Source organism: Lagopus leucura, unplaced genomic scaffold, assembly GCF_019238085.1.
Source record: "Lagopus leucura isolate 7727_CA_CO unplaced genomic scaffold, USGS_WTPT01 Super-Scaffold_73, whole genome shotgun sequence".
Lineage (NCBI taxonomy): Eukaryota > Metazoa > Chordata > Aves > Galliformes > Phasianidae > Lagopus > Lagopus leucura.
The window spans coordinates 99,752,268-99,764,505 of NW_024962252.1; the positions used below are offsets into that span (position 1 = coordinate 99,752,268).

Genomic DNA, 12,238 nt, shown 5'->3' on the forward strand with positions numbered 1-12,238 from the left:
CACAGAGCATGCTGCAGGGAGCACCCACCTCTCCCAGACCGAAGGATGCAGAGTGAGTGCAGGTAGCACCTCACGGGTACAGCACTTCCTGACTCACACTTTAATGGCTCTCCAGCACAAAGGTTGTCCTACCCACCCACCCTTCAGACCTTGACACTGAGGAATGGCCGGTGCCCTTGGAGCCCTGCGTACGCACACACGCGCGTGCTGAGTCCTGTTTGGGAACACAAAGATCTCTATCATCACAGATTTCTCCTGCCTTCACAAGAAGTTCTAATCCCCTTCTGATAGCATCAGCAGCTCTGCAGTATTCTCAGCTTTGTCTTAGCAGCATCTCAGCGAGCGTTCTTGGTGCCACAGTACCTAACTGAAGCCCAACGTTGACCCCTCTCAGAGCAGTAACATTGTTTCTTCACAAGACTTTCTGGAGACTTTGGAGTCAGTGCAATACGCACGAAATCTTGCACTTAGCAGAACTGGCACTGCAATCAGGCTGTGGGACCTCATCCGCTCCGATTTTTTCCCCTTCGCTATTTCTGTATTCCCATTTTCATTTCCATTTTGTCAGATCCCTTTATTTCTGCTTTCTGTTTGTGTGTGTTTTTCTTCCCGTTGTAGAGTCTCCTGTTCTTCTAAACAGCAGGCTCCTCCGGGAACGTGTTGTTAGCCCCAGGCAGATAGATGGCTTTCCTGTGTTAAATGTTACATCCTGGCCACAAGATACAGCTCTCAAATGATTTGCAGAGAAAAGTGAGCCCTTTGTGGTGCTGCCAAAACGCCTTTCTTCCTGTGCTGCATTCTTTGGACACACTGCACATGCTACATCTCTCACTTGGCCCGTTCTGTCCCCTGGCTCAACTGATTCCTCCTAGGCCAATTTCTCCTGTTCTGCAGATCATTTCACAAAAGCGGAGAGCCATCTCCCAAGGTTGAACACTGGCTAAAACTTCCTTACTTCTGAGCTCGGGGCATTCTTTCTTGTCCACAAAATTGCTGCTAGCATTGCACCGTCTCATACTCCCATTTGTCTTCACACAGATATTTGGCCCCTGGCTCTACAGATCCAGGGCACTATTTCTTCTAGCTGCCTTTCTACCAGAAACTGCAATACATTTTGCAAGCACTCTGCAGCTTGGTGAATTCTTACTTCTCCCAATTCTGGCTTTCCCCAGCAGGCTGCTTCTTATTTCTGAGAAAACAATAATGCCTTTAGTCATGACTTGAAGCAAGCATTCCCCAGACCACAAGCTAGAGACACAATTTCAAATATGCTTTCAAGGCTTCCACTGCTTCTCCCTCTTATAAAGAAAAAGAAAGAGAAGAAAAGTGCTTTCTGATACACTACCTTGACAGGAATGGAGAAAGCATGACTTTGCAGCAGTGGTGATATGGTGATATGTGAGAGCTACTAATTGTGATCTGCAGCCAGCAACACCCTGTTGTTTAGGTGAGCAATTATTAGGGTGAGAGGTGAAGAAAGGAACCACAGTGCAATGTCCAAATGGCTGAAAATACCACGGGAGGAGCTGGCTCCCTGCAGACAGCTGGCTCCACATGGTGCAGCCAGCCGTGTGTGTGCTACAGCACCCACAAGATGGGCAGATGAACAGCACGGTGCTGACCTCATCAGCGAAGCTCGTCTTTACAGGAATAGAAATAATCTCATTGTCCTGCCAGATTTTGGCAGCTGAGCACATCCCAGAGCAGTATGTCTGCACGTTCTGCTGTGACACCACAACCAAAGGAGGACAGCAGACACTTAGGAGCCAAGCAGATGGTTACACACGGATGACACTCGATTCTAGAATGAAGTACATCAGCGCATCGCTCCTTTCTCAGAACCCGTCCAGTCTGCCCAGAGCAGCCATTCTGATCGCCCGACACCTAGTGCTGGTAGTCTGAAATGCAGCTGTGAGGGTTGCAGCGCCCTCAGCCCTTGTGAGTATTGCAAGCCTGTGATGCTCCTTAGACAGACAAACCTCAGCGGGTTAGAAACGTATGAGTTCCACCTGAGCAAGCTTTAGTAAGCTGAAGCAAAACGATGCTCAGCAGTCAGTGCATTAGTTAACATAGTAAACCAAAACCAGAAGGGCCTGGCTAAAAGGGTGGATTTCATCGCACGCCTCAACAACTCGGAGGGCAGTCCCTTGGCTGTTCTCCCAGGCCAAGGGAAATGGAAGAGCTGTGAAATGCACACTTACTGGGGAAAGGACTAAGAGCCCTGTAGAGGGCAGAGAGGAAAACAGAAAAGCACTTGAAATAGTGTATATTGTGAGAAGAAAAAACCAACTTGGGCAGCAACAAGCATGTAGGCTCTAGGGATATTCATCCCTGGGGCTGGGACACAAAATGGGCTTCAGCCCATGTGTAAATGCTGGGTGCTCACAGGCCATGACACCATCCCTCCCAGCCTACAAACCGGATAAAATCATGGAGCATCCTGAGTTGGAAGGCACCCACAAGGATCAAGTCAAAATCTTGGCTCCACATAAGATGAAAGATGGGTTTCTTACCCAGTATGCTGCGAGCCAGTCTCACACACAGGCACAAAACTCCCTCCTAAGACCTAACCTATATTTCCCCTCTTTCAGTTTAAAGCCATTTTCCCTTGTCTTATCAATATCAGATCGTGTAAAAAGTTGCTCCTCTTCCTGTTTGATTTATCACAGACCTGCACAAATTTGGGTGATAGGAGGTCTCCCACAAAGCTAGCACCCACAGGGATTTTCCATGATGCTTTTTATACATATTCTTATCACTTGACCACTCTTCCAACACAGCCTGCAGCTCTGTGACTGGTTGCCCAATCTGCGTATTACTCCATGATGTCTTTTGCTGAGTCTGAAGGGCACCCATACCAAGACTTGTACCAAGATTAATTCCCACTTGACTCACAACAATTCCCCCCTTTGAGACATACTTAACAGTGCAGTTTAGATTAGTCTCATTTTCTCTGAGGTTTTTGTTCACTGACTTCCAGCAACACTTGGATATACACTGCAAGACAACATATAAACAGAGGCTAAAATTACCAACACAACTGTTTAAAAATATGTGAAATATAGAATGGATAAAATCAAAGTTACAAAAGCAAAGAGTAATATTCCCAGAGTACAACCTAGTCCTAAATAAGCACCCAATCTATTCCAGGTGCAGTTCATGCATTTCTCATGATTTTTACCTTTAGGGAATCGACTTCTTCACCTTTCCACTTCTCACATGGAGCTGTTTTTGTCCTGGTGTAATGAACCCAGCACTCAATCCCCTTTACTTTTACTGCAGTATCTGTTGCTAAGAGTATCAGATAAGGTTCTTTTCACTTCTCAAGCAGAGGTTTGGAGATACACTTGGTCCCATGGTTTGAAGGAATTGTATGGGCACGTCCAGGAGTTCCTAATTGCACATACCTGAGAAGGGAAGAAAAAGATTCTTGCCAAAGAAAAGACATATTCAGTAAGTATTTGACCACCAGCTACATGCATCTAATCACTTTTTGCTGCCAAATTTATAGTATTATTTTTTTCAGTGTAAGATTTCAAAAGGATTAGCTCCTTCCATAACACTGTGGGCTATTTGAACTCTCAGCAATGCCAATTTATTTCAAATGTTCTTCTTGACATAACCACTGAAATTGCCTTTTTGATATTTGATTCATTCTTTCTACCTGACCCCTTGACTGTGGTCTCCACAGAGTATGTAAGTATCATTTGCAGGAAAGCAGATACTCCTTGCATTATTTTTGCAATAAAATGAGCTCCTCTGATGAGAGTCCTTCTGAATATCAAACCTTGGAATTATTTCTTACTGTAAAAAAAATTTGACTACTTCCTTTGCTCTGTTGGTTTGTCATGGGAATGCCTCAGGCCACCCGGAAAAGGTGTCAACCAATCTCAATAAACACTTCAATCCATTACACCACTGTAATTCAGAAAAGTCAATTTGCCAGTGTTCCCCAGGTACAAAACTCCTTTTTACCTCTCCTGGGGGGGCTCTCCTCTAGATTTTAGGATAACTTTTAAGGCACATCACATTTATTTGAACAATATTTTGGCAACCGATAACAACGTTGCTTCCTACCAAGTATGTTTGCACTGCTCCAATACAGTACCTAGTATATACACACCTGCAGAGGAGTGCTCTTTCCATTAATTTTTTCCCTATTAGAGAGGTAACTACACACTGTTCATTAGGTGTTACCTGCTATCCTTTGGTAGTTTTAGTACAACTTAATAGCTCTCCTAACTTACCTTCTTTTCATATAAACAGGAGTCTTAATATTTAAGATATCTCCTTCCAAGGCTATAATTGCATATCCAGCTTTCTGCTCCCCTTTAACAACAAAGCTGATTCCATCAGTGAATAGCTCCCAGCCAAGACTTTCCAGAGGGCTACCATTTAGATCTGTCTGTCTGGAATTGTCCAGCTTCTTGCAAACAATCTTGTCTTCCTCATTTACAGGCAGGAACGATGCAGGATTTAAAACACTCAGCATTTTTTAATGTCATGTCATCTTGCTCAAGCAGTACCATTTGGCTGGGGGGCAGACAGTGATGTCCCTTTTCTTCCAAAAGAGCTATGACCACCTGTGGTACATAAATGGCAACTCTCTGCCCTAGTAGTAAAGTAACTGTCAATTTCTTACCTTGCCGTTGGTTCCAATTCTTTAGCCAGTACATCACCAAACAGTGCAGGGCTGTTCTCGAATCCTTGGGGAAACACCATCCAACACTGCTGGGTCTTTGTCTCTATTACTGGGCCTTCCCATGCAAAAGCAAACAATTTCTGGCTTTCCTCATCCAAGAAGAGGCAAAAAAAAAAAAGCATCTTTCAGACCTAGAACTGTCTAGTAAACATTAGAATCAACTCTAGTAGATTCTATTGGAACTCTAGTCAACAAAGTTCCAAACTGCAGGATGCACATTAGCAACTACTTCATTAACAGCTCTCAAATCATGCACTAATTGATAATCATGGCTTTTTAACAGTATTATATACAGACTGGCATTCTTGTCATAGCCTTTACTTCAGGAAATTCTCAATTACAGGTTTTAGCCCAATGCAGACCTCCAGCTTCGTAGAATATTCTTTTTGTCTTACCAGTTTAACTCCTGGCATAAATTCTACTCTTACTGGCTCAGCAGACTTGGCTCTCCTTGGCTTTTCTGTCACCCACACAAAAGGAATTTCAGATGGAATTTCAGTTTCTCGTTTTTCTTTGCTTTCTTCTCTCAAGTGTCCCTGCAATAAACAGACTTGTGTCTGCCAGGATTATCTTGCAGGATGTGTATCTAATCCTTGTTCTCATCAAAATTTAGATCCAAGCTCCCAGTTTGATCATCAAATCCCATCCCAAGAGAAGTAAAGGGCATTTTGGCACATACAAAAACTCGTGTGTTAAATTTCCAGTTCCACATCTAATCCTGTGGCCCCAACTACAGGCATACGATACCTAAAGGTCCTTTACAATAATTCATAGTAGGGTAAGCAGTTCTGGTGTCTACTAAATAGTGAATAGCTTCATTCCCCAGCTTTACTGGAACCTGTGGTCAGCTGTGGAACTTAATATGTTCATCCCCAGCCCCCACCAATCAGGATCTTCTACTTTTATCATCAGCTTCTGGATGCTGAACTGGAAGCATAAAAGTCCCATTGCTTGGCTTACAGCAATAGCGCCACACACAAAAAAAATAAACCTTATGTTCTATTATTTTAAATGTAGGCTATATAAAAACATATGTCTTTTATATCGTTTATATAAATATATATATTTTTCTGTGACACAGAACAAGAGAAAACGGCCTCAAGTTGCACCAGAGAAGATTTTGGCTGGGTATTAGGAAAAATTCCTGCACTGAAAGGGTTGTGAAGCATTGGAACGGGGTTATAGTGCAGCGTCCATGGAGTTGTTAAAAAAATGTATAGATGTGCTGCTGTGGGATGCGGTTTAATGGCAGACGTGGCAGTGATGGGAGGCAGCGAGCGGCTCCCCTCACAGCATCAACCCCCCTCACAGCGCCTCCCGCCCGCCACCATCCCGCCTCCCGTCGGCCCCCGCGCGGCGCGGAGCAGGGCGGGAACCGCGACATGGCCGCGCCCTCATAAAGCGCCGCCGCCGGCGCCCGCGCGTTTGCTCCCCGTGTGCGGCGGTGCCCTGAGCGGAGCGGGCTCCGAGCTGCGCGCCGGCTGTGTGCCCCAGAAATAATGAGGATATCGGGCCCCCATGTCGGACCACTCTGAAGAGAGGGCGACGATGATTGCGGCCGGCGACCTGCAGGAGTTCGTCCCCCGGGGCCGCGAGCACTGCCGCCGCCATCCCGGCGCGCACAACCTGCAGCCGCGGGAGCTGCAGCCAGCCTCCGAGCTCTGCTCGTCTGACGGGGCGGCCGGCCTGGTGGGCTCCCTCCGCGAGGTCACCATCCACGAGCGGCAGCGGGTAGGGCCGGGCCCCAGAGGGGCGGGGGGGGGGAAGGGAAGGGGGAGTCTGTAAGGGGGGGGGGGCCCCCCCCCCCCCCCCCCCCGCGGCGGCGGCGGGGGGAGCTGTGGTGGGACACCATCAGGAGAAACATGTCAGGGTAACCTGTCACTTCCTGAGCCCATTGACCACATCTCTTGTAGCTTCTCCTTATGAAATCCTGTTTTTCTGTGTTTGTTTCTCGTTTTTATTTAAGGAAAGTTGGCAGCTGAGGAAAGGTGTCAGTGATTTTGGTGAGGAAGTGGACTACGATGAAGAGCTGTACGTGGCCAGCAACATGGTCATCTGGAGTAAAGGGAGTAAGAGTGAAGCATCAGCTGCCTATAAGGCATTCAGCGTTGATAGCCCTGTGCTGCAGGTACGTTCACTGGATGCTCTGTTGTGTTTGCAAACAGTGCCTTGAGGGTAGGGGTGTTTGCTGGGGAATACAGAAATATAGGTTTTGGTAGTAGCATCAACTTGTTCTTCAGACATTGTTGTGCTGTGCTTGGTTTTAGGCCTTGTGGTGTGACTTCACTATTCAGCAGGAGAAATCTGACAGTGCTGATGGTAAGTTGTATCCCTGAGTTGTAGGGGCTTCTGGAGATCATCAAATCCAGCCCCGTGTTAAAGCAGCTGTCCTGCAGCAGGTCCCACAGGAATGCATCCAGCCAGGTCTTTAATATCTCCAAAGGAGACTCTACCACCTCTCTGGCATTACTAAAATGCCAACTAAGTACTTTGAGCTCAGCCCTTTTGACATGAGAGTTTCAGTCATTGAGAACTGTTGTTCTAAGGCTACCACCTGTCCCTTAAATGTACGTTCTTTTGCACAGGAAATATCTAAGAAAAGAGATAATCTGACTATTCTTTTTTTTGTTCTGCAGTTTCAGGCAGTAAAGAAATAGTACAGAAATGTGTCTGCATATTGCAGAGCTCGTGTGTGAATGTACATAGCATAGATGGAAAGGATTACATTGCTGCTTTACCCTTCCAGGTAAGTGCTTCACCTTGCTTTCCATCAGTGGGCTTGTTGTCTGGTTGCCTGCCATACTGTGGTGGGCAGGTGTGCATAAAGTGCTGCTGTTGGTGACTGCTGGAATTATTCATTCTAGTGGGTGAACGTGCACCAGTGATGAAAGTGTGACATTGATTATGGCATTGGTGCAATTGTGGAAGTAGCAAAAGACAGATTGTAAGATGTGGGAAAGTATGGGTATGCTAGCTTGGTGGTTTGGGAACCTGCTCTCATCAACACAACCCTTCTATTAAGAAAAGGTTTAGGCAACATGTTTTGCCACAGTATGATATTCAATGGTGAGAAATTATCAATACAGTGAATGCTTGATATCTTTGTTGTGACTGTATCTCTAATCTTTTAAAAGGTTGCAAACATCTGGCCAACAAAATTTGGTTTGTTATTGGAGCGTAGTGGTTCTTCACATGAAATACCTCCAAGTCCACCCAGGTATGTAGTGAGTGGCTTTTGATTGTTTTGCTGTAGACCGTTCACTAATTTCATACAGATGTGTGAAAATTGAAGAGGAATAATGAAAGAATGTGTGTGTTCATAACAGGGCCAGCTGAAACTGCGACTCCTACAAAGGGACTATCTACCAAGTCCTAATTTCCTCCAACATGAGATTGTTGTAACTGTGTGAGAGTGTTTGATCTTGGGAGCAGGGTATGGCAGGCAGAGTGTTACTGACCTAATTTCATTGAGGTTTGTCCTGGAAGTTGTTTCCAGGCTGCATAGGTAGTTATGGAGATTCACTGGGAAACTGTCACTGAGAAATTTTCTCTCAGCTGTAATATGCTTTGAATCTCTGGAGTATCCTGCCCCATATTTGTAGACCCTGAAAAGTAGGGTAAGGGGTTGGTTGTCATGCTGGTAAGTAGTCTGAGCATACACTTCTGCTCTTCCTTGTTGCTTGTGTGCATTCCAGGCATTTGTGATTGTCTCGTCCTCATTAGAGTTGAGATTAACTATAGAGGCCTTGAAAATATTTAAGAAAGATCTGAAAAAAAAAATATTTCCACGAGCTAGCTGCAGTGGGTGTTCCACTTTAATTTTGGTACCAGGTTAAGCAGGAGCTCAGGCAGATTAGTGTGTTGGTGTGCTGTGCTCTCATCACCCTGTCCATAGGGATAGTGAAGTGTCTTCTTTCAGTGAAGGAAGGAGTTAGGCAGTGATTTGCTGCATTGTATTTGAACCCTTGGTCATCTCTCAGGTTTTCCAGCCTGCTGTCCCCTGTTTTGCTTCTTGTGGCTGGCCTTGGCTAGCATTTGTGCTGGACCCCTTTGGGATTACTATAGAATGAAATTACACTGGTGCTGCATTTTCTTGCTTTGTTACTTCACAAAACTGACCCTACTCAATCTGGACTTTCATGAAAATTTCCCCTCTTGCCACTGCCACCAACAGATGGTTGGCACTATTGGTACTCTGTGATGGGTACAGATTACCTGATGTCTGGCTGCTGGTGTGGCACCCAAACTCTTCAGCTGAGTCTAAGAGCCTTCTTGCTCCTTGTAGCTGCCCTGGTGCTGACTGTTCGTTTGGGCCAGCCAGAGGTTGTCATGCGGCCACCAGGTGGGGTTACTCTCAAGTGCTGTGTGAAAAATAGCACTTTGGTAGAGCAGCACTTTGTCTGACTCTATTCAGTTAATTGGAAGAGCTTCTGCTAATGGAATATGACTCTACTGTTTGGTTTCAGGCTCAAATTTGTTAAGGTCTAAGGAGTGTTTTGGGATTGCAGCATGTGCACCAACTGCAAGAGAAGGCAGTTAGGCTTATTAGCATTTGGTTTTTGAACATGCTTTGTTTGGTTTCTTTTTAGAGAACCTTTGCCTACTATGTTCAGCATGCTGCATCCCTTAGATGAGATAACACCTCTTGTCTGTAAGTCTGGAGGTAGGTTTAGGCCTTGACATCAAATGCTTAATGTATCACTCAAGCATTTTCTGTATTAAAAATGTGCAATAATGGCTCTTTTAAGAAGTCAGAAGTGACTTGTTTTAGCTGCTTTATGAACAGGGAAACCAGTCAGGATGAAAATCCAGATTGCAGAGCAAAGAGGGTATAAAAAATGACTAATCCTTCATCTGATAACAGTACTGTAGAAACGATATTTTCACCTTAACTTAGGCTAACTACTTCTTTAGCAGGTGTGTTTGGCTCTGCTAGAGTGCAGTATGTTGCTGATTACACCTTGAGGATTGTGTTTGTCAATGCTGAACCTTCCATTGTGATGACCTACGATACTGTACAGAGTTTGCATACTGTCTGGGCTCTTCGTAAAGTAAAGCCAGAGGTACAAATTTGTTACTGACTGTGTGTCATTATACATTTTTTTGTACATGTTTAGGTGCCATTCTTGGGCATGTCTGTTAGAAATATCTGATTATTTGTGACTTAGTCTATTAATAGGGTGATTATTAGAGGGAAAAAAAGTCATACTTTGTATATGCAACAGTTGTGGAGATCACTCAGTAAACGATGGCCATGTAACATATAGTGCCTATGATGCATTGTACCAGGAAGTTTGTTCTCTGTTTAAACTGTTGTCCTCCATGAGAAAAGTGACAAACAACTTTCTGCCCTGAGAATCACAGGAGTAGTGTCAGTGACTGGGAGGCAGACCACTGTTGGAAGGAATAATTGCTTAGACTGGTGTAACTGCATGCCTTGATGATGTAGGTGCATACTCCTAACAGCTAACTGATGAAACAAGCAGTTTGAGCTGCCTAGCTGGTACTGCCCATGTGTGATTAGTATGTAGAGATGTCTTTTCTTTCTCAGGAGCAGAACATGGTGCTGAAGTTCTCAGAGCAGCTGGGTACCCCTCAGAATGTGGCTGCTAGCAGCTCTTTGACTGCTCAACTCAGGAGCCTTTCAAAAGGAGACTCACCTATGGCCTCACCCTTCCAAAACTACTCATCTATTCACAGCCAGAGTAGATCAGTGTCATCACCCAGCATGCAGTCCCGCTCGCCGTCCATCTCCAACATGGCTGCTTTAAGGTAGGTGCTGAACATAATGTATAGACCTGATACCAATCAAATACAAGCTATAAGATAGGCAATACATGTGGCATTGATGTCTTTCTCTGCCCCTTACAGATCTGTCCACCTGAGCTGTACTATGCCTTCTCTTACAGCATCTGAAAGCACTCTTGGAATGATTTTGAGACATTTGTTTGCTTTTGTCTCTGTAGCATAGAGGGAACGGTGGGTGTGCAAGAGACAAAGAGGTTCTGTTCTCATACCACCAGTCTGTAGTGGAGTTAGGGACTGTCTTCAGGTCTTTTGAGTCTCAGGAGTGTTTTCAGTTAAAGCCATATTTAGAGAGAACGGGTTGGAACACATTTTCACAGTCTGGACCACAGAACTTGGAATGTTGGTTTACTGTTGGGATCTTGTCTCTTGGGTTTTGCCAGAGGCAACTGAACGTAAACTGGGGAATTGTTTTTTGTATGATGGGATGTATCTTGAAGGGAGGCTAATATTGCACTAGCTGCTGTTTCAGGGTGGTTTTCTTTTTTGTTTTTGGTGTATGAGCACCCTGGTTTAATAGGGGTTCTGATCTGGTTATGTATGCTCACTTTTCAGTAATGTTTTGTTTCTGCTTGCAGCCGTTCTCATTCTCCTGCCCTGGGAGTACATTCATTCTCAGGAGTGCAGAGGTTCAACTCATCCAGCAATGTTCAGTCTCCGAGGAGGCACAGTATTACCCATTCTCCAGAGAGCACTTGCAGTGATTCCTTTCTCGTAACAGAAACAGAACCAATTGTTCCTGAGCTGTGTATAGATCATCTGTGGACAGAAGCTATCACAAAAATGAGGTTAAGTGCATGTTGGAATATGAGAGAAGTGTGGGATTGCCAGTGGGGTGAGAGAAAGATAAAACAACAGCTTATCTTAGTGTGAGCCTTCTGCAAACAGTGATACATTAAGATAGGTGCATGAACTTGCACTTCCCACTTTTTTTTTGAAGTCATACTTGCTAAGTGTCCAGCCCACTTGAAAAGGAAGCTGGGCACTTGGAATAGTTCTACCTGTTGTGTTACTCATAGCCCTCCAAGATGGGGGGATGCTTTTGTGAGATCTCTCATGCAAAGTAGATTCAAATACCATCACTGATTTATTTTTTTTTGCATGTCTGCTCATTTTTAATCTCTTTTATTATTTCTTGCCCTGTTGGCATGAAAATGGGCAAAACACTACTTAAAACCTAAGACTGAGTGGGAGAGCAAAGCCAGACAGCATGTGCTCTGCACACCAAAAAGTGTGAATGTGAAGACTGGAGTGCTAGAAAGTTAATTTCTCTCATAAGGACTGAAACTGTGACTGACACATTCCTAGCAACTTGAGGCACTGCTTATTTGAAGTCCAGTGTCCCTATGGTTTGTGGACATTGTTTTCTTTTTAATTAAAATTTTTTGTAATAAACCCAACACTATGCTGCTCTTTGTGTCTTATTTAGAGAGAAGAATTCCCAGGCATCTAAAGTGTTTATTACCACTGACCTTTGTGGGCAGAAGTTCTTATGCTTCTTAGTGGAATCCCAGCTCCAGCTGCGGTGAGCATTCCTCCTTTGGGGACAGGTTTGAAGAAATAAAAAGGGAGGGGAGAGGGGTAAAGCACTCAAAAATGTGTCTAGATCAAGGCTTTAACATACTTATTCGTTCAGCTAGTGGAATCTGTTGTGATGTGAGGTGTCAGTTCTTCTCATATGGCAGTTTTTAATTGGAATGGTGTAGATGATTTGGATTATTTAAATAAAAT

At 44.6% G+C, this 12,238-nt stretch overlaps 1 protein-coding gene across 6 annotated transcripts in view; it reads left to right on the top strand.

Annotated features, from left to right (window-relative positions):
* Window positions 1-6,154: 6,154 nt before the first annotated feature.
* ANAPC1 (anaphase promoting complex subunit 1) overlaps window positions 6,155-12,238 on the top strand; it is a 33,893-nt gene continuing 27,809 nt past the window's right edge. For 2 of the 6 annotated variants that reach the window (XM_042883462.1, XM_042883477.1), the window contains exons 1-10: window positions 6,158-6,433; window positions 6,669-6,830; window positions 6,970-7,021; window positions 7,339-7,448; window positions 7,837-7,919; window positions 9,292-9,365; window positions 9,617-9,765; window positions 10,254-10,474; window positions 11,086-11,295; window positions 11,937-12,032. In XM_042883462.1, coding sequence (XP_042739396.1) covers window positions 6,221-6,433; window positions 6,669-6,830; window positions 6,970-7,021; window positions 7,339-7,448; window positions 7,837-7,919; window positions 9,292-9,365; window positions 9,617-9,765; window positions 10,254-10,474; window positions 11,086-11,295; window positions 11,937-12,032 — 1,370 coding nt within the window. In that variant the 5' untranslated portion in view covers window positions 6,158-6,220. Of the gene's footprint in view, window positions 6,434-6,668; window positions 6,831-6,969; window positions 7,022-7,338; window positions 7,449-7,836; window positions 7,920-9,291; window positions 9,366-9,616; window positions 9,766-10,253; window positions 10,475-11,085; window positions 11,296-11,936; window positions 12,033-12,238 lie in introns of those variants that run through there. The other 4 variants (XM_042883503.1, XM_042883469.1, XM_042883485.1 and 1 more) reach the window with 4 other exon arrangements.